Genomic DNA, 20,435 nt, shown 5'->3' on the forward strand with positions numbered 1-20,435 from the left:
CGGATAACTCCGGCTAACTCAGGCTAACTCCAGCTAACTCAGGCTAACTCCGGCTAACTCAGGCTAACTCCGGCTAACTCAGGCTAACTCCAGCTTATTCAGGCTAACTCCGGCTAACTCAGGCTAACTCCGGCTAACTCAGGCTAACTCCGGCTAATTCAGGCTAACTCCGGCTAACTCAGGCTAACTCCAACTAACTCCAACTAACTCCGGCCAACTCAGGCTAACTCTGGCTAACTCCGGCTAACTAATAAACTTATACAAATCTCGATTAACGAAGGCATTGATCGACTGAACCTTCTCTTCCCCAGAACTTTATGACAAAAATCAAACCGTCAAAAACCGTCTTCGTCTCACTAGAAAACGTTTTTTTTTATCATCAAACTTTGCGTGAAACCGGCAAACGCTCTCGAAAACCTTTCAGTCATCTCCACGATCCGACCCAAACCGCACTTGACGCGACGACACGGGAAGTCGTGCCAAACGACGGTTTCTAAAGGAACGTAACAAGAAACGAACAGGGAAAAAGATAGATTCAACCGTCAAACTCAGACAAAGCTTCTTCACCAGAAAAGTTACAGGTTGCACCTTTAAACACACTTTAATGATCAAACCTGTGCATCTGGGTTGATTCTCACCACATACATGACATCACGTTTCTGTAGAGGCCGGTTTGAAATGGACGACACTGGTTTGAAGACTGTGGACACACGAGAACCAAAGAATCACAAACGAATCTGAATCTGAATTCTGAGCGGCTGGACGAGGAAGAGGAAGTCCACGCCGCGATAAAAACAGAACGTGTTGCTTTGTGCGAAAGTGAGAAACGTAAGAGCACTAGTATTTTCATGTAAAATGAACCAGGACTAAACCAAGACTAAACCAGGACTGAACCAGGTCCAAACCAGGTCTAAACCAGGACTAAACCAGGACTGAACCAGGTCCAAACCAGGTCTAAACCAGGACTAAACCAGGACTAAACCAGGACTGAACCAGGTCCAAACCAGGTCTAAACCAGGTCTAAACCAGGACTAAACCAGGACTAAACCAGGACTAAACCAGGTCTAAACCAGGTCCAAACCAGGTCTAAACCAGGTCTAAACCAGGACTAAACCAGGACTAAACCAGGTCTAAACCAGGTCTAAACCAGGACTAAACCAGGACTAAACCAGGTCTAACTAAACCAGGATTAGGTGGATAAAACTAAATAAGATAATCCTTTATTGTCCACACAGGGGGAAATTTCATTCATAAATGTTAACTTCATAAATCAGAACTAAACAGGACTTGAACAGGTCTTAAAATATACAATAAAAATAATTCCTATTTCAAACCTCCAGTGGCATTTCAAACACAGTCCTCGTGTGTCCACAGCTTTAGAAGAAACACTGCTCTAGCGTAGCCCCGCCTCTCCCTCACTCACCTCCTCCTTCACCTTTACTTTGACTGCACCTGGCCCCTCCTTTGGTCCTTTTATTTTGAAGGCTTCAGTTTTTTGTTTCTTTTTAAACTACTCCTTTCTTTTACTTTGTCGATTCTTGCCCTCCTCTTCCTCCTTCTTCTACTTAGTGGACCCTGGTCCTCCTCTTCCCCCCTCCTTTACTTTGTAGACCCTGGCCCTCCTCTTCCTCACTTCTTTACCTTGTGGACCCTGGCCCTGCTCTTCCTCCCTCCTGGCCCTCCTCTTCCTCCCCCTTGGCTCTCCTCTTCCTCCCCCCTGGCCCTCCTCCTCTTCCTCCCCCCTGGCCTTCCTCTTCCTCCCTCCTGGCCCTCCTCTTCCTCCCCCCTGGCCTTCCTCTTCCTCCCTCCTGGCCCTCCTCTTCCTCCCCCCTGGCCTTCCTCTTCCTCCCTCCTGGCCCTCCTTTTCCTCTCCCTTGGCTCTCCTCTTCCTCCCCCCTGGCCCTCCTTTTCCTCCCTCCTTCACGTTGTGGACTTTGGCCCTCCTCTTCCTCCCCCCTGGCCCTCCTCTTCCTCCCTCCTTCACGTTGTGGACTTTGGCCCTCCTCTTCCTCCCTCCTGGCCCTCCTCTTCCTCCCTCCTTGCTCGTGCTGTGGTTTCCTGTGTGTAGAGCAGTAAGCGCAGTAGTCCATAGCGGCCTTACTCTCTGTAGGCTCCATACTTTCTCCTGATGTGTTTCTCCTGCACTTTCTGTGGAGCAGATTCACCAAAGCACCTTCGGCCGGCCTCCTCCTGTGCCAAGAGTCAAACTGTCACTCAAAACGTACAAATATGACCGTCTCGTTAATTTGAGAGATTTGTTGTCTGCAAAATCAATATATATTCCCACACAGACAATACTCATTTTGATTTACTCGATTGCTAAACATGAAACATTTTGACTGGCCTGAGGGACGTTTGTGAAACTGCCACATTTGTCATTGATTCTGATTGAAATGTGTTTAATCTGCCGTGTTAAAAGTGCGATGTGTGTGAGTGAGTTTGAGTGACTGGAGTGACTGGATTATTGCGCCGCTCTAGGTGGATTTCAGGCACAGATTCTTTCCTGACTTGAAGGATTTGGCACGTCCTTTGAACGGTCGAACGGTCCTCACGAGATCCGTCAAGTCAGAAAGGAATCGTTTGCCTGAAACCCGTGAACACTGGTACAATGCGAACGTAGAACCAACAGGGGTGAATAATTGTCATGTGCTGCCTGTAATTAATCGGTAAATTATAGAGCGATATTGGCAAGCTGTAAGCAATCGTAGACTTGTGATTTGTTCATGTGAAATAAGTGTTTTTTGCAACTGAAAGTCTGACCCGCAAAAGCTCACAAGCCACCAGTTGTACCTTGACCACAGTTTGAGACCCTTTGCGTGAGCAGCGGAGAGGAATAAAGTTGTTGCCGCTTTAATCTTGAACATCTTAATCCGAACCCCGTCTACAGGGTCAGCGAGGCGGCGGACTGGTCATGATGAGTCTGCAGTTTCACCTTTGGATTTAGGTCGGTTCAGTTCACATTCTTTTTGAAAAGCCCGAAAAAATCACAGCAGCTGTCGCCTCGCAGGGCTGAGCAAAACTGTTGATTTTACCGGCAGAAAGTTAGAAAATCACACAATGAAACAGTCAGTGGTCAATAATGGAGAAGCAGAAAAGTGTGTCTGTGTGAGTACAGAACAAAAGCGGGGAGAAGTAGGAACCTTGAGGAGATCCACTGTGAAGGAGAGATCCTACCCCCACGGACTGAACCAGGACTGAACCAGGTCTGAACCAGGACTAAACCAGGACTGAACCAGGTCTGAACCTGGACTAAACCAGGACTGAACCAGGACTGAACCAGGTCTGAACCTGGACTAAACCAGGACTGAACCAGGACTAAACCAGGACTGAACCAGGTCTAAACCAGGACTAAACCAGGACTAAACCAGGACTGAACCAGGACTAAACCAGGACTGAACCAGGACTAAACCAGGACTAAACCAGGACTAAACCAGGACTAAACCAGGACTGAACAAGGACTAAACCAGGACTGAACCAGGACTAAACCAGGACTAAACCAGGACTAAACCAGGACTAAACCAGGACTAAACCAGGACTGAACCAGGACTGAACCAGGACTGAACCAGGTCTGAACCTGGACTAAACCAGGACTAAACCAGGACTAAACCAGGACTGAACCAGGACTGAACCAGGACTGAACCAGGTCTGAACCTGGACTAAACCAGGACTGAACCAGGACTAAACCAGGACTGAACCAGGACTAAACCAGGACTAAACCAGGACTAAACCAGGACTAAACCAGGACTGAACCAGGTCTAAACCAGGACTGAACCAGGACTAAACCAGGACTAAACCAGGACTAAACCAGGACTAAACCAGGACTGAACAAGGACTAAACCAGGACTGAACCAGGACTAAACCAGGACTAAACCAGGACTAAACCAGGACTGAACCAGGACTGAACCAGGACTGAACCAGGTCTGAACCTGGACTAAACCAGGACTGAACCAGGACTAAACCAGGACTGAACCAGGACTAAACCAGGACTAAACCAGGACTAAACCAGGACTAAACAAGGACTAAACCAGGACTGAACCAGGACTAAACCAGGACTAAACCAGGACTAAACCAGGACTAAACCAGGACTAAACCAGGACTGAACCAGGACTGAACCAGGACTGAACCAGGTCTGAACCTGGACTAAACCAGGACTGAACCAGGACTAAACCAGGACTGAACCAGGACTAAACCAGGACTGAACAAGGACTAAACCAGGACTGAACAAGGACTAAACCAGGACTGAACCAGGACAGAACAAGGACTAAACCAGGACTGAACAAGGACTAAACCAGGACTGAACCAGGACTAAACCAGGTCTGAACCAGGACTAAACCAGGACTGAACCAGGTCTGAACCAGGACTAAACCAGGACTGAACCAGGACTAAACCAGGACTGAACCAGGACTAAACCAGGACTAAACCAGGACTGAACAAGGACTAAACCAGGACTGAACCAGGACTAAACCAGGACTAAACCAGGACTGAACAAGGACTAAACCAGGACTGAACAAGGACTAAACCAGGACTGAACCAGGACTGAACCAGGTCTGAACCAGGACTGAACCAGGGCAGAACCATGCTTCTGAGTGTGTTCACATGCAGCATCGGAATGTTCTGCACATCTAGAGTGGTAACTATGACGACGACGACAGATATGGCAAGGAGCTAAACATGACAGCGACTTTGCAAACGTACGGCTATTAAGGACGCGTTTTTAGCTCACAGGGACTAGATGCATTCATACTAAGAGCATGAGGCTGTAGAGCTCTGTCACAAGATTAAGAGAACTTCAATGATATATGATGATCAAATATTACAAATAAAAAAGCCCTGGTAGAAGTTTGAGTCATTTTGGTAAATGAGCCACAGGTGACGCAAAAAGCCCGATCATACCCGGGTTCTTCGTGCTAAACGTGCTCGCTGAGTTGCACTTGCACACCGGGGAAACTTTACGGCGGTTTGCGAACACGTATGTAAACCCGGGAAGTACGATTCGAGCGCGTACGATCCGACGGACGAGATGTGGTGTATGTACGTCTGCCAAACGTGTGGCTTTATACGTCTGACAGCTGTTTCCATGATCAACTACAGACGATATTCGTGACGCCAAAAGGACAAATCAGTCGGTTGCTATCGCTCAGAATACGAACAGTACAAGCGGTGACGGTGCACATCCGCCAGTGACCAGCAGGGCGCTTAAGTGCTGCTGCGAAAGTAAAACTAGACATAATAAAACGGCGTTGAGCGTTCTCGATGCATTACCCGCTCGAACAAAGGAGTTTTACAGCAACGGTTACCGCGCCAAAGCTACGTCGGGTTCTCTGAGCGCGCTGGAGACGGGGATCGGATCGCCCGCGGACGCAGACGACCGCCTCAACTTCCCGTCGCCGATGGAAGCCGTGGACCGGACCGACAGGTGCGGACCCCTGAAACGTCTGTACATTCAGCTCCGAGTTATTTATAGCTCTGAGAACGGAGCGCTGCCTGCCGTAGATGTGCAGCGCTGGCTTTTCTGTCACCTGCCCTCGCTAGCTCGCTCTCCACCTTCTGCCTCTTTCACCGTTCTCTCCATTCCTCTCTCTCATATCCTTCTACTTTTTTTTGTTTCTTTTTGTCTGTTTCCCTCTCACTTTCTCACTTTTCCCCGTCTCTTCGTCCTCACTCTTAAATCCTCTTCTCCTTTGACTCTTTCCCTTCTCTTTCCTTTCTTCATCTCTCTCTCTTTCTTTCTCCTTCTGCCTCTTTCACCGTTCTCTCCATTCCTCTCTCTCATATCCTTCTACTTTTTTTTGCTTCTTTCTGTCCGTTTCCCTCTCACTTTCTCACTTTTTTTCCATCTCTTCGTCCTCACTCTTAAAATCTCTTCTCCTTTGACCCATGTCCTCCTCTTTCTTTCTTTCTCTCTCTCTCTCCTTCTGCCTTTCTGACCATTCTCTCCATTACTCTCTCTCTCTCTCATATCTATTTTCCTTGTCTTTCACTGTTTTTCCCCCTCACTTTCTTTTTTCTTCTTTCTCCTAATCTTATCTCCTCTATTCCTCCTCCTTTTCTCTTTCCTTTCCCCTCCTTCTTCTTCTCTGTTTCTCTCTCTCTCTACTGTTAAATCCTCTTCTTTCCTTTCTTTCTTTTTTCTTCATCTCTCTCTCTATCTCCTGCCTCTTTCACCATTCTCTCCATTCATCTCTCTCATATTGTATCTTTTTTTGCTTCTTTCTGTCCGTTTCCCTCTCACTTTCTCACTTTTCTCCTTCTCTCCGTCCTCACTCTTAAATCTTTCTCTCCATTGACTCATTTCCTTCTCTTTCTTTTTTCATCTCCCCGACCTTTCTCTCACTTTCTCTCTCTATTTTCCCTTTCTTTCTCCGTCTTCCCCCTCATTTTCTCCCTCATTTCTCTTTACCCTTACTCCTTTCTTCATCTCTCTCCCTCTCTTTCTTTCTTTCTCCCTCCCTCCGTCTGCCTTTCTGATCCTTCTTGTTTTCTCTTCTTTTTCTGATTCTCTATCCCTCACTTTATCCCCTTTCTCTTTCTTTTCCCTCCTCAATCTGGACTATTTTGACTCTTTTCCCTCTCTCCTCCCTCTCTCTCTCTCTTTCCCATTCTCCTCTCCTCCATCCCGATCTCTTTCTTGTCTTTCTCTTCGACCTTTCCCTCTCTCATATCCTTGTCTTTTCACCTTATTTTCCTCCTTCTCTCATCTCTGTTTCTCCTTTGACTTTCCCCCCCTCTTTCTCTTTCTCGCTCTCCTTCCTCTGCTTCATCTCCATCTCTTCCTCCCTCGCTTCCTCTTCTTCAACCAATCAAAAAAACGGCTCTACGTTTCCACAGCAACCGTCTCCAGGCCTCAATGTGAAATACCCTTTGTCTTTCTCTCTCTTTCCATCCCTCTTTCCTCTCCCCCCTCTCTCTCTCGCTGCATTATCTACTCTTAAAACCGCTTCCGTGACGACTGCAAAGCTATTCCTGTTAATTACACCATTATCCCCCCCTCCCGCCGCCGCACTCCGGAGCACTTCCACCCCCCCCGAGCGTCAGACGTGCCCAGGAACGGGGGCTGCGGCTGGGTGAAGCGGCGAAGGGCGCGTGGGCGCTGCTGCTGGAGCTGGAGCTGCTGCTGGAGCTGGAGCTGCTGCTGGAGCTGGAGCTGCTGCTGGAGCTGGAGCTGCTGCTGGAGCTGGAGCTGCTGCTGCTGGAGCTGCTTTAGCACAGCTGCTCCGGTGCCCACTGTGGCTTTTTATAGCAAACTGCTCATTTGTGTCCGTTTGACGCAAGCGCAGACTCCGAGCGACGGCGGCGGCCCCGCAGATCGGAGCGCTCGGCCCGGGGATGAGTCAGAGGAGGTTTCTGACGAGTCTCGGTTGCGGGAAACGAGACGGGGAAACCGAGTAACGGGGAAATGTACGAGGCGGCGCTTCTTCTCACACAAGTGTCGCCCGTGCTGCACATTTACGGGTGGATGGAGGTTAGGCTGGACATGCACAGGAACAGTTTTGTCTTAGGGATGTAGTAGTTTCTAAATCTAACTGCGCTGGAGCTGGAAACATTAACTGACTGCTACTATCGACGGTTTTAGGAGTCGACTAGTCAGAGATTTGGATTAGATCAAATATATGTGACTGCAGGCGTCGAGATAGAAAAAGGTGTATTATTTATGAATGAGCTGCTCGCTTTTGACTTTTTGATTTAATAATGATGAAAAATGTGTATGTTTCAGTTCTGAATAAGCCAGAGAATCGTTATCATTGTCAAAATACAAATGTCAACGTTGACTTGTCACAATTTGTCAATGTATTGTTGCAGCCCAAGTCGACTATTAAAAAACACATATTTTATCTAGAACAGAATCTAACGTACAAGCTTTTATCACAAAGACTGTGACATTGTTAAATCAAAATGTCAGAAAAGGTTAAAAAAGAGAGAAGAAATGCCAATAAATGTATATTGTGTTTCTCAAGAGCACGATTTCGTTTAGAATCTGCTTTATTCTGTCTTCAAGAGGCAACTCCAACTATCTACAGCTTCTTAGAGTTCAAGTCATGTGATGGAGAAGCAGATTCACCAACGTTCACAGGAAATACATAAACGGAGAAGTGTCCCAGAGCGCCCCCTGTCCTGAGACCCTCCTGCTGCAGGAAAAACCACAAAAGCACCCAGTGAGAAAAATTATAAACTAAAAAACTGTAACCAATCACACTTCACTGTGATTGGTTGAATAAAACAGACACTGACCAATAGAAGAAGTGTCTGTGTCGAGTCCAGAGCTGCAGAAGGACGACATGAGCCACTGATGTCATCCAAATATATAGTAAATGTTTTCTAATAAATAAAATCTAAGGCTGTGGCTGTAGAGCTGCGGCGCGGTCAAATGGCCTCATGGCTAACCCTAACCTTAACCCTAACTTTAACCCTAATCCTAACCCTGACCCTAACCTTAACCTTAACCCTAACCCTGACCCTAACCTTAACCTTAACCCTAACCCTGACCCTAACCTTGACCCTAACCTTAACCTTAACCTTGACCCTAACCTTAACCCTGACCCTAACCTTGACCCTAACCCTGACCCTAACCTTGACCCTAACCCTAACCCTAACCTTGACGCGGTCTAAAACGGCGCTGTCAAATTGCGCAGCAATTTCAGGCGCCGCGGCACAAAATAACATGGCAGTTTCGGCCGCGCACCGCGGCTCTGTAGACACTCGAAAAATCTAAATCCTACCTGAATTATACTTTATAATCATAAGACCATTAGGGATAAACAGGAAACTACTTCTTATTTCTCCTCAGCTTTCGTCTAATTTAATCTAACTTCTCTGCATGTGAGGGGCGTGGCTAAAGCCTCTACGCCGCGTTTGAACCTCTCTTTATGTCATGCTTTGGCTTTGGATCATGTCAGACGCTTTATGAGCTGGAAATATCAGATTGTGGCTCTTGACAAAGCGAGTGCTGTGCGGCCAGAAACAGGAAACGGCTGATGCTAACGTGCTTTGCTAGCTTTGTGTTGCTAACGTTCAACATATAAGTTAGCATCAGTGGAAATACGGCGCTTTAGCACAAGATCAAGTCGGAGTTTGGAGACAAATTATCATTTTGTTTATATCAGCTTTTTCTCATCTTATGATGATGGACATCTCTTTTCCAATCATCTGCTCTTCTCGGAGCCCAAAACAAAGCTAGGACCATAACAACATTTGTCTTCTGGTCCCTGGCCCCTGCACTTCCCTCCTAGTGGGGAGGCCTTCAGCTGTGGAGCCACTGCCCTTGCCCCCCTTCCCCCTCAACCCTCCCAGTGTGGGGAGGGCAGGGTCAGGGCGGAGGCCGGCAGCTGCCCACCCTTTCCCCCCCTATTCCCACGCTACGCCCACCTCTTTCTGCCCCAAACTACTCTTCAATTCTCCTGAACAGCTTCATCTGCTGGTTCTGTCTGTAGTCAATGTTTATACATTTTTATTGTATTGTAGTCCTTGTATTTTATTATGACTCTGCACCCAAGCACGACGTCCCCGAGACAGATTTAAAAAATAAAGTTTAACTTTGGATTGCCTCAAGACCAGGACAATCCACTTTAGACAGTGGAGACACTTCCTGACTCTTCCAGTCCGCTCCAAAGTGGACCAGTCGATACCCGGCTCGTGAGGCTTTGGTATGAGAGCTGATTGGCTGTCCTTTGGTGGTCCACCCTGCTCCACTTTTCCATGTAAAAAGGCTAATCTAAAGCTTTGCTAGTGACCAAAAAGTTCTTGCAATGCATTTATTTGGAAGGTTTGTGAGCGCTAGGAACAAGTTATTTAAATGCCTTCGTCCTTTTCGGTGGTTTAAAAACCCGGTTCCTCAGCTTAATAATTGAAAGCATAACCTGCTCCACTTAAACAGATGTAGGTTTGTGCTCGAGGATTCAGCCCCTCATTAGCAGAGGCAGATGTCTCGTTAGAAGTAAAGACGCATCAAAAGACAGAGGCGACTGAAGAACATTCATTTCCCCTGGACCAGACTGAGCACTGCGAAAGTGACGATGTGATTCAGGAGACGCAAATCAGGCGACGCGAATCAGGCGACCCAAATCAGGCGACCCAAATCAGGCAATGCGAAACAGGCGACGCGAATCAGGCGACGCAATTCTGACGACGCGAAACAGGCGGTGTTATTATGATTTTGAATAGGATTTAAGTTTGCGGAAACATGGAGCAGCATCACTGAAAATCACCAAATAAACGACCAATCACAGGACAAGCTTTGAAAGGGACCGGAAAGTGATTGGCCCAGGCACAGAACATCTTCTTCCTCCTGAGAGCGACCAAACGTGGAGCTGGCGACGTGGACAGAGAGATCTGAGGTTAAAGGTTTTGTGCAGAATTTAGGCTTCATTTTTAAGTTCTTAACCATGTTTAAATATTTCCTCTGGAAGATCATTTATTGAATCAGATTTTAATTTGAAATGCATCTGAATTTTTAACTTCAATGTGACAAGTTTAAAAATTCACAATTTCAAATATTCATTATTTTGACTGTTGAATTCGATTGCCTTGAACATTTGGTCTGGATTTTTAAATTGGAAAAAAAAAAACTGAAAATATGCGCTGCAAATTTCAATTTTTTCAAGGATTTAAAAAAATCACCTGCATCTCAAATTCAAAATATGATGAAAGAAATAATCTAAATACTTGAAATATTCATAATGTAGGACCAGAGTGTGTGTGTGTGTGTGTGTGTGTGTGTGTGTTTCCCCCCGGCACTCGCCCGACACAAACTGTACAGTGTTTATGGTGTCGTTTTTGCCCCGGTTCTTCCCCCGGCAGGTGCCTCAGGACGACTGGGGAGGCTTCTGTCCGCTGGTGAAGGAGGATGACATTCCGTGCAGGAGAATGCGCAGCGGCAGTTACGTCAAAGCCATGGCGGAGGACGACAGCGGCGACTCGGACGGCAGCCCCAAACCCTCGCCCAAAGTCCAGGCTCGACGGGCCAGTTACCTGAAGGCCACGCAGCCCTCGCTCACGGAGATGACCACGCTACAGTAAGAGAGACTCTGAGCCTGTGTCGGCGCTTTCCTGTGTGCTTTTTTGAACGACAAATGGAAAATGAGCTGAAACTAAACCTAAAATGCACAGAAAGAAGCGGCCCATTTGTCTTCTCGACTATACAATACTTTTAGGCAAGGTAAATATTCTTATTACAACAAGGAAAATCATATAAAGCTGAGTTATTGAGACATAAACAAGGCCATTTTGTTATGACGGATGAAGAGTGAGAACACGCACGCACAGCTCACCACAAAATCACACGTTTGGAAAGAATTGTGCTGGAAAAATATGATATATACAGTACTTTATAACCCCACGTCAAAGTGCAGACCATTCGCAAGGAAATACTAGCTGCTGGAGAAATTGTGGTCGTCAGTTTGCTCATGATTAGCCCGTGTTTTGTCCCATTGTGCACAAATATTGAGGCTGAGAATAAACAAACCGTATGAAGGATTTTGACTTACAATTTCATAAACTTGACCGATCTTTGTCCCCAAGCTACGAGCTAAACGTGTTCAAACCCTGTTGGGCAGGGGTGGGCAATTATCTTCCTCCAAGAGCCATATTCCAATCCAGGCACGTAGCGGAGGGCAAAAATAAAAAAATAAAATAGCAAAATATCACTTTTCTGTCAAATATTGGCTATTGAATCTATTATTTAATTCATTTCATGTCATATTTATTAAGGATGCAAGTGCAGACAGATGCTAAAAAAAAGAAGCCAATCACGAATCAGTGCTGATGCAGCCTTGGAAACACTCGCGTGCGTCTCTATCCGCAGGTTCTTGTGATTGTAGTTCCTTTTTTAAACCAGCAAGAGCGCAGGCTACAATTCCTTTAAAGGTCCCATAACATGCAAAATCGACTTTTCAGAGCTTTTAACCTTCTTACATTGCTATTTGTGCTTCATATATGTCCAGAGTGTTTTTTTGATTGATTCCCGCAGTGTTTAGCTATATTACAGACTATCTCCTTTCCTCCAATCTCCAAACTGACGGGCGGTGGGGCAAGACCGCGTCATAAGGGCAAGCATGCGTCATTATCCCCCTTGTTGGGCGGGGGAGACAGATGGCTCTTCACAAGGGTGGGGGCGAATATCAAACCAAGCCGTTTGCATTTCCGGGTTGGTGAGGGGGTCCAAGGTCTGGGTGATATTTATAAACTATTATGTTAAGGGTGTTGCACAACCCTTATTATTATCAATGATACACTTAGGAGAGACTACGAAACGTGAAAAAAAGCATGTTATGGCACCTTTAATACAGCACTGAAACTATATTGAAATTGAATATCCCGACTTTAAAAACTTTGTATCTGGGACAAAAAACTCCTGCAATTGAAACTTTTGGACTGACGATTTGGCTTCAGTAAAAAAGACTGTTAGACCCTGGATGAAACAGAATTAATCACCTAAAGGAAAAATGATACTGGACATTTATAAAACGGCTAAAATGACCTTCTCTGTTCTTTCTAAAGTTGTGTCTCACACGTATATCACTCCCGTCCCGTGATTTCTCCCGTTTTCAAACCGTTGACCCAAGCCTGACGTTCTCCCGCAGGATCTCGACGGAGCACTCGCCGAAGCTGCAGATCCGGAGCCACAGTTACCTGCGTGCGGTGAGTGAGGTGTCCATCAACCGCAGCCTGGACACGCTGGACCCCAAAGCCCTGCTCGACCCCAAATGCCTGCTGTCGTCCCCCCAGTACCGCTCCAGAAACGAGAGCTACATGAGAGCAATGAGCACCATCAGCCAGGTCTGTGCGGCGTGAACCTGTGGCACTGTCTGTGTGTCCGTGCGTCGCCCAAACGTCTCCCAAACATCTCCCAAACATCTCAGAAACATGTCCCAAACATCTAAGAAACATCTCAGAGACGGCTACCAAAACATCTCAGAAACATCTCCCAAACATCTCAGAAACATCTCAGAAACATCTCAGAAACATCTCAGAAACATCTCTCAAACATCTCAGAAACATCTCAGAAACATCTCTCAAACATCTCAGAAACATCTCAGAAACATCTCCCAAACATCTCAGAAACATCTCAGAAACATCTCTCAAACATCTCAGAAACATCTCAGAAACATCTCCCAAACATCTCAGAAACATGTCCCAAACATCTAAGAAACATCTCAGAGACGGCTACCAAAACATCTCAGAAACATCTCCCAAACATCTCAGAAACATCTCAGAAACATCTCAGAAACATCTCAGAAACATCTCTCAAACATCTCAGAAACATCTCAGAAACATCTCTCAAACATCTCAGAAACATCTCAGAAACATCTCCCAAACATCTCAGAAACATCTCAGAAACATCTCTCAAACATCTCAGAAACATCTCAGAAACATCTCAGAAACATCTCCAAAACACCTCCAGTGTTGAGAAGAAACTAAATGCTTATAATAATGATGATAATGAAATAAGTCTTTTATTAGACGCCTGAATCCGTTTGGAAAGAGTCACTTTGGTCACTGCAGTTTAAAATGAAGGAGTTCTGCTTTTATAACAGTAATAATCCAGCACAGCTCCTTTAATCACAATATTGAGGCTTGAAACTCTAAGTATGAAAGGAAAACCATCTCTTGTGGTGAAAACAGGTTAATCTTTCTCTAAAAAGCCGATAATAAAAGCACAAACATAAAGCTGTTTTAATCCCTCGTCACATTTTCTTTACACTTAAATAAAATGTTTCTCAATGTGAAAGTATTTGAATTATTCAGAATACAGAACTCTGACTTCTGATCGCTCCAAGATATATTTAGTGACTGCGTATTCTTCTTCCATCACTCGACATCTCGTATGTATTTGTGGATGTTTTAAAGTTTAATGAGAAGCAAAAACCTCGTCCCGCTCCGTGCGCTGTTAGCTCAGTGGCTCTGCTGCGTTAGCTCAGTGGCTCTGCTGCGTTAGCTCAGTGGCTCTGCTGCGTTAGCTCAGAGGCTCTGCTGCGTTAGCTCAGTGGCTCTGCTGCGTTAGCTCAGTGGCTCTGCTGCGTTAGCTCAGTGGCTCTGCTGCGTTAGCTCAGAGGCTCTGCTGCGTTAGCTCAGTGGCTCTGCTGCGTTAGCTCAGAGGCTCTGCTGCGTTAGCTCAGTGGCTCTGCTGCGTTAGCTCAGTGGCTCTGCTGCGTTAGCTCAGTGGCTCTGCTGCGTTAGCTCAGAGGCTCTGCTGCGTTAGCTCAGAGGCTCTGCTGCGTTAGCTCAGTGGCTCTGCCGCGTTAGCTCAGAGGCTCTGCTGCGTTAGCTCAGTGGCTCTGGTGCGTTAGCTCAGTGGCTCTGGTGCGTTAGCTCAGAGGCTCTGCTGCGTTAGCTCAGTGGCTCTGCTGCGTTAGCTCAGAGGCTCTGCTGCGTTAGCTCAGTGGCTCTGGTGCGTTAGCTCAGTGGCTCTGGTGCGTTAGCTCAGTGGCTCTGCCGCGTTAGCTCAGAGGCTCTGCTGCGTTAGCTCAGTGGCTCTGGTGCGTTAGCTCAGTGGCTCTGGTGCGTTAGCTCAGAGGCTCTGCTGCGTTAGCTCAGTGGCTCTGCTGCGTTAGCTCAGAGGCTCTGCTGCGTTAGCTCAGTGGCTCTGCTGCGTTAGCTCAGTGGCTCTGCTGTGTTAGACACATTTGATAACCTGTGAGGTGTTTTGAGAACATTTGAGTGAAGACAGGAATCTGAACTGCCAGTTTTGTAGAGCTCTAAACTTTAAGAGCTTTTACACCGAATAAGGAAGTAAATGTTGCTCAGACTTTTCAAACTGTAACAATTGTGACGTGTGATTTCACTTCAATAGGACACGCACTCTTCAGGTCTATACACACTTTAAACGCACAAAAGTAACAGAAAAGGCAGTAATTAGCCTTGCATTTACACCGTAACATACTTCTATTTAGACTTCTACAGCAAATACTTCAAACCGCGTGTACTTTGAACAGAAAGAGGCCTCGGATGTCGCCGCGGTTCAGGCCCAGGGCAGAGCGAGCGTTCATCTGCATTTGCCACTGATTCATTTTTACTGCGGCTGCGCGACGTGCCACACGAGGATCTTTGTTACAATATAGACAAACGAAATCATCGATATTCGACACAAACTGCATTTATCACAATGGCACCGACGTCTGACAGGTTTAGCAATGAAAAGAAGGATTATATTATTGTGTTTTTTCCATGTTGCGACCTAAATTATTATTTATTAAGCTTGATTTTCTCAATTCTTTTGTGTTATTTTTTGTATTATTCAGTTTGACTCGTAAATAGAGCGTGGACACTTTTGTTTTAATACAACGAAACTTATTGTATCAAAAAGCGTGTACAAATATCACAATAATATTAGTCTTGCAGTACACAGTATACATATAATACCACTACAGCTCGTCACTATAAATACTATATTATGTTTTCTTTGCACAAGTGTGTTATTTTGTTCATTTCTTTGTGCTGATGGTTCGAGCTGTAAATGGGTCAGAAATGTTTCTTCTGCCTCGTTATAGACACTAAACCACGAATCGTTTTTTTTAATCAAAATGGAAATGTGTGAAAACGTGTCTTTTTAAACTGTTTTATTCATCAGACAATTGTGAAACGTCTGTAAAATCAATCGCGGAAGTGTGAAAATATCGTCCCTTTTTTTGAAAACGTAACTTTTTCATCTTTATTTTTGTAGCTGTTTTTGTAGCATTTTTTTTCACCACAGACAATAAACTCTTAGACAATAAAAATTTGAAACGACGTTCTCTAAATGTAAAATCTAAATCCAGGCATTTCAATACTTTAAACTGTCATTGTGACCGATATTCTTCCACAGTCGTTATGATCGTGTCCATTATGTCTTTAATTATAATTATATTTTCCTGTTTTGAGCTTGAACTCAAAGAGCCGCCACAACCTTTTGTTTTTTTTAACTTTTTAACCGGAGGATTATCTGTGACGAATTAATATCCTTTAGTTCAAATCTATATCTATAATCCTAAAATGAAGCGTATCGATTTTGACTTGACATTCGCTTCAGTGCACGAGCTAAAAGCCGCTAACGTCGTCACAGAGCTAACAACACAGTTTTATAAGAGCTTTTCTATTAAGAGTGTAAAGTTTTTTATCAATGATCTGTTCATTATTATTTACTTCTGTCCCTAATTTATGTTGCAATACTGGAATTTCCCCATTGTGGGACAAATAAAGGCTTTTCTTATCTTATCTTACCGAAAGCAGAGCTCCGCCCACAAACAATGCTTTATAAACAGTAAAACAACAACAAGGTGGATAAAAGAGCATAAACGGATCTGGATTTTGGTTGACAAAACCAAAGAGAGAGAAAAATATTGTTTTAAATTCATAGAAAAGAGGTCGTTTTCAAACTAAATTAGAGTTTAAGTCTTTCAAAATAAATGTGACGGTTTTAGATTTTGCTCAGCGTTTGTTTTTTTAATCAAACTTTCTGAACGATCAGTTGTACGTAAAGTAGGTCGATATATCGAGGCGATGCGTTCAATACAAGAAGGAACATTTAGAGCTTTTTTATCGTTTTGCTCGTGATGTTAACAATCGAGAACATTTGTTAAATTGCGATGTTTATTCTCACATTCATCATGAGGCTCAAAATAAATAAAAATGGTAAAAGGTCAGATTTATAAAGCACTTTTGAACCGTCAAGGCTCTCGAAGCACAATCACACAATCACACACACAATCACACACACAATCACACACACAATCACACAATCACACACACAATCACACACACAATCACACACACAATCACACAATCACACACACAATCACACACACAATCACACAATCACACACACAATCACACACACAATCACACAATCACACACACAATCACACACACAATCACACAATCACACACACAATCACACAATCACACAATCACACACACAATCACACAATCACACACACAATCACACAATCACACACACAATCACACACACAATCACACACACAATCACACACACAATCACACAATCACACACACAATCACACACACAATCACACAATCACACACACAATCACACAATCACACACACAATCACACACACAATCACACAATCACACACACAATCACACAATCACACACACAATCACACACACAATCACACAATCACACACACAATCACACAATCACACACACAATCACACACACAATCACACAATCACACACACAATCACACAATCACACACACAATCACACACACAATCACACAATCACACACACAATCACACAATCACACACACAATCACACAATCACACACACAATCACACACACAATCACACAATCACACACACAATCACACAATCACACACACAATCACACACACAATCACACAATCACGCACACAATCACACAATCACACAATCACACACACAATCACACAATCACACAATCACACACACAATCACACAATCACACACACAATCACACAATCACACAATCACACACACAATCACACAATCACACAATCACACACACAATCACACAATCACACACACAATCATACACACAATCACACAATCACACACACAATCACACACTCAATCACACAATCACACACACAATCACACAATCACACACACAATCACACAATCACACACAATCACACACACAATTACACAATCACACACACATTCACACAATCACGCACTCAGACACACAACCACACAATCACACACAATCACACAATCACACAATCACACAATCACACACACAATCACACACACAATCACACAATCACACACACAATCACACACACAATCACACAATCACACAATCACACAATCACACACACAATCACACAATCACACACACAATCACACAATCACACACACAATCACACACACAATCACACAATCACACACACAATCACACACAATCACACACACATTCACATAATCACGCACTCAGACACACAATCACACACACAATCACACACAATCACACACACATTCACATAATCACGCACTCAGACACACAATCACACACACAATCACACACACAATCACACAGACACTGGGGGCGAGTCGGGTTAAGTGTCTTGCCCAAGGACACGACGGCAGTATTCAAGTATTCGGCGGCTGCGATCCGACCGTCCTTCCAGAGCGGGATCGAACCGGCGACCTTTCGGATCAGACGCGCTCCACCAGAGCTACAGCCGCCGCTAACGTTTCAGACGGCGAGTTCTTACGCACCACGTTTGTAATGATCGCGTTTTAGCCTCTGTCCGCGAGTGAAGCTAACCCGAGTGAAGCTAACCAGAGTGAAGCTAACCAGAGTGAAGCTAACCCGAGTGAAGCTAACCAGAGTGAAGCTAACCAGAGTGAAGCTAACCCCAGTGAAGCTAACCCGAGTGAAGCTGACCCGAGTGAAGCTAACCAGAGTGAAGCTAACCAGAGTGAAGCTAACCAGAGTGAAGCTAACCCGAGTGAAGCTAACCCGAGTGAGGCTAACCCGAGTGAAGCTAACCCGAGTCAAGCTAACCAGAGTGAAGCTAACCAGAGTGAAGCTAACCCGAGTGAAGCTAACCAGAGTGAAGCTAACCCGAGTGAAGCTAACCCGAGTGAAGCTAACCCGAGTGAAGCTGACCCGAGTGAAGCTAACCAGAGTGAAGCTAACCGAGTGAAGCTGACCCGAGTGAAGCTAACCCGAGTGAAGCTAACCCGAGTGAAGCTAACCCGAGTGAGGCTGACCCGAGTGAAGCTAACCCGAGTGAAGCTGACCCGAGTGAAGCTGACCCGAGTGAAGCTGACCCGAGTGACGCTGACCCGAGTGAAGCTGACCCGAGTGAAGCTAACCCGAGTGACGCTGACCCGAGTGAAGCTGACCCGAGTGAAGCTAACTCGAGTGAAGCTAACCCGAGTGAAGCTAACCCGAGTGACGCTAACCCGAGTGAAGCTAACCCGAGTGAAGCTAACCCGAGTGACCCTAACCCGAGTGAGGCTAACCCGAGTGAGGCTAACCCGAGTGAGGCTAACCCGAGTGAAGCTAACCCGAGTGACGCTAACCCGAGTGACGCTAACCCGAGTGAAGCTGACCCGAGTGAAGCTGACCCGAGTGAAGCTAACCCGAGTGAAGCTAACCCGAGTGACGCTAACCCGAGTGAAGCTAACCCGAGTGAAGCTAACCCGAGTGAGGCTAACCCGAGTGAGGCTAACCCGAGTGAGGCTAACCCGAGTGAAGCTAACCCGAGTGAAGCTGACCCGAGTGAAGCTGACCCGAGTGAAGCTAACCCGAGTGAAGCTAACCTGAGTGACCCTAACCCGAGTGAAGCTAACCCGAGTGAAGCTAACCCGAGTGAGGCTAACCCGAGTGAGGCTAACCCGAGTGAAGCTTACCCGAGTGAAGCTAACCCGAGTGAAGCTAACCCGAGTGACGCTAACCCGAGTGAAGCTAACCCGAGTGAAGCTAACCCGAGTGACGCTAACCCGAGTGAAGCTAACCCGAGTGACGCTAACCCGAGTGAAGCTAACCCGAGTGAAGCTAACCCGAGTGACGCTAACCCGAGTGAAGCTGACCCGAGTGAAGCTAACCCGAGTGAAGCTAACCCGAGTGACGCTAACCCGAGTGAAGCTAACCCGAGTGACGCTAACCCGAGTGAAGCTGACCCGAGTGAAGCTGACCTGAGTGAAGCTGACCTGAGTGAAGCTAACCCGAGTGACGCTAACCCGAGTCCGAGTCGAGCGTCAGTTGCGGCGCCTTCACGCTCCACCGCCCCGCGCACTCTCTCCTCACCGTCTCCGCCTTTTGCACCTCCCAAAACGACATTTGTTTGTGTGGTTGACGTGTGCATGTCCCGCTCAGACCTTTCTGTCCACAACACGCTTCCCCCCGTCCCAGCGATCTATTCTCTGCTCGCTAATGGAACCTCCTCCTTCTAAAACTTCTGCCATGCAATATTCATCTGTCCCTTTTTTTCTTTTTTAACCTGCTCTGAAAGCCTTCTATCCCTTCTTCTATTCCCGCCGTCTTCTCGATCCCGCACAACCCTCGTCTCCAGCTGAGCGAGGTGGAGGTGAACGGGCAGATCGAGCAGGTTTGCGAGCAGCTCTACAGCGAGCTCCAGTCGCAGGCCATGGACAGGGGCGGCATGGACAGGGGCGGCATGGACAGGGGCGGCATGGACAGCCTGGAGCCCATGGACACGCTGCCGATGCCGGGCTGCTTCCGGATGAGGAGCCCCAGCTACGTGCGGGCCATCGACCAGGGCTGCACCAGCGAGAGCGAGGGCGAGGGCGGCCGGCCGCTGCTGCTGCTGCCCGCCTCGCCGCCGCGGACCACCGCCACCACCGTCCGGACCATCCAGAGCAGCACAGGTAACGAGCGGAGGGGGGGCGAGGTGGGCGGGGCGGGCGTGGCGGGTGAGGGGGGAGAGGCAGGCGAAGAGGGCGAGGGAGGGCGAGGAGGGGGGTTTATAAAGAGAAACCAGACATAG

At 46.3% G+C, this 20,435-nt stretch overlaps 1 protein-coding gene across 7 annotated transcripts in view; it reads left to right on the forward strand.

Annotated features, from left to right (window-relative positions):
* LOC140355925 (disks large-associated protein 1-like) overlaps positions 1-20,435 on the forward strand; it is a 92,261-nt gene that overhangs the window by 42,933 nt on the left and 28,893 nt on the right. For 6 of the 7 annotated variants that reach the window (XM_072440577.1, XM_072440581.1, XM_072440578.1 and 3 more), the window contains exons 3-5: positions 10,795-11,009; positions 12,576-12,771; positions 20,001-20,316. In XM_072440577.1, coding sequence (XP_072296678.1) covers positions 10,795-11,009; positions 12,576-12,771; positions 20,001-20,316 — 727 coding nt within the window. The remainder of the gene's footprint in view (positions 1-10,794; positions 11,010-12,575; positions 12,772-20,000; positions 20,317-20,435) is intronic. The other variant, XM_072440582.1, reaches the window with a different exon arrangement.

The sequence above is a fragment of the Eucyclogobius newberryi genome, unplaced genomic scaffold, assembly GCF_026437365.1.
Source record: "Eucyclogobius newberryi isolate DKJ021-1_F unplaced genomic scaffold, fEucNew1.0.hap1 SCAF_12, whole genome shotgun sequence".
NCBI lineage: Eukaryota > Metazoa > Chordata > Actinopteri > Gobiiformes > Gobiidae > Eucyclogobius > Eucyclogobius newberryi.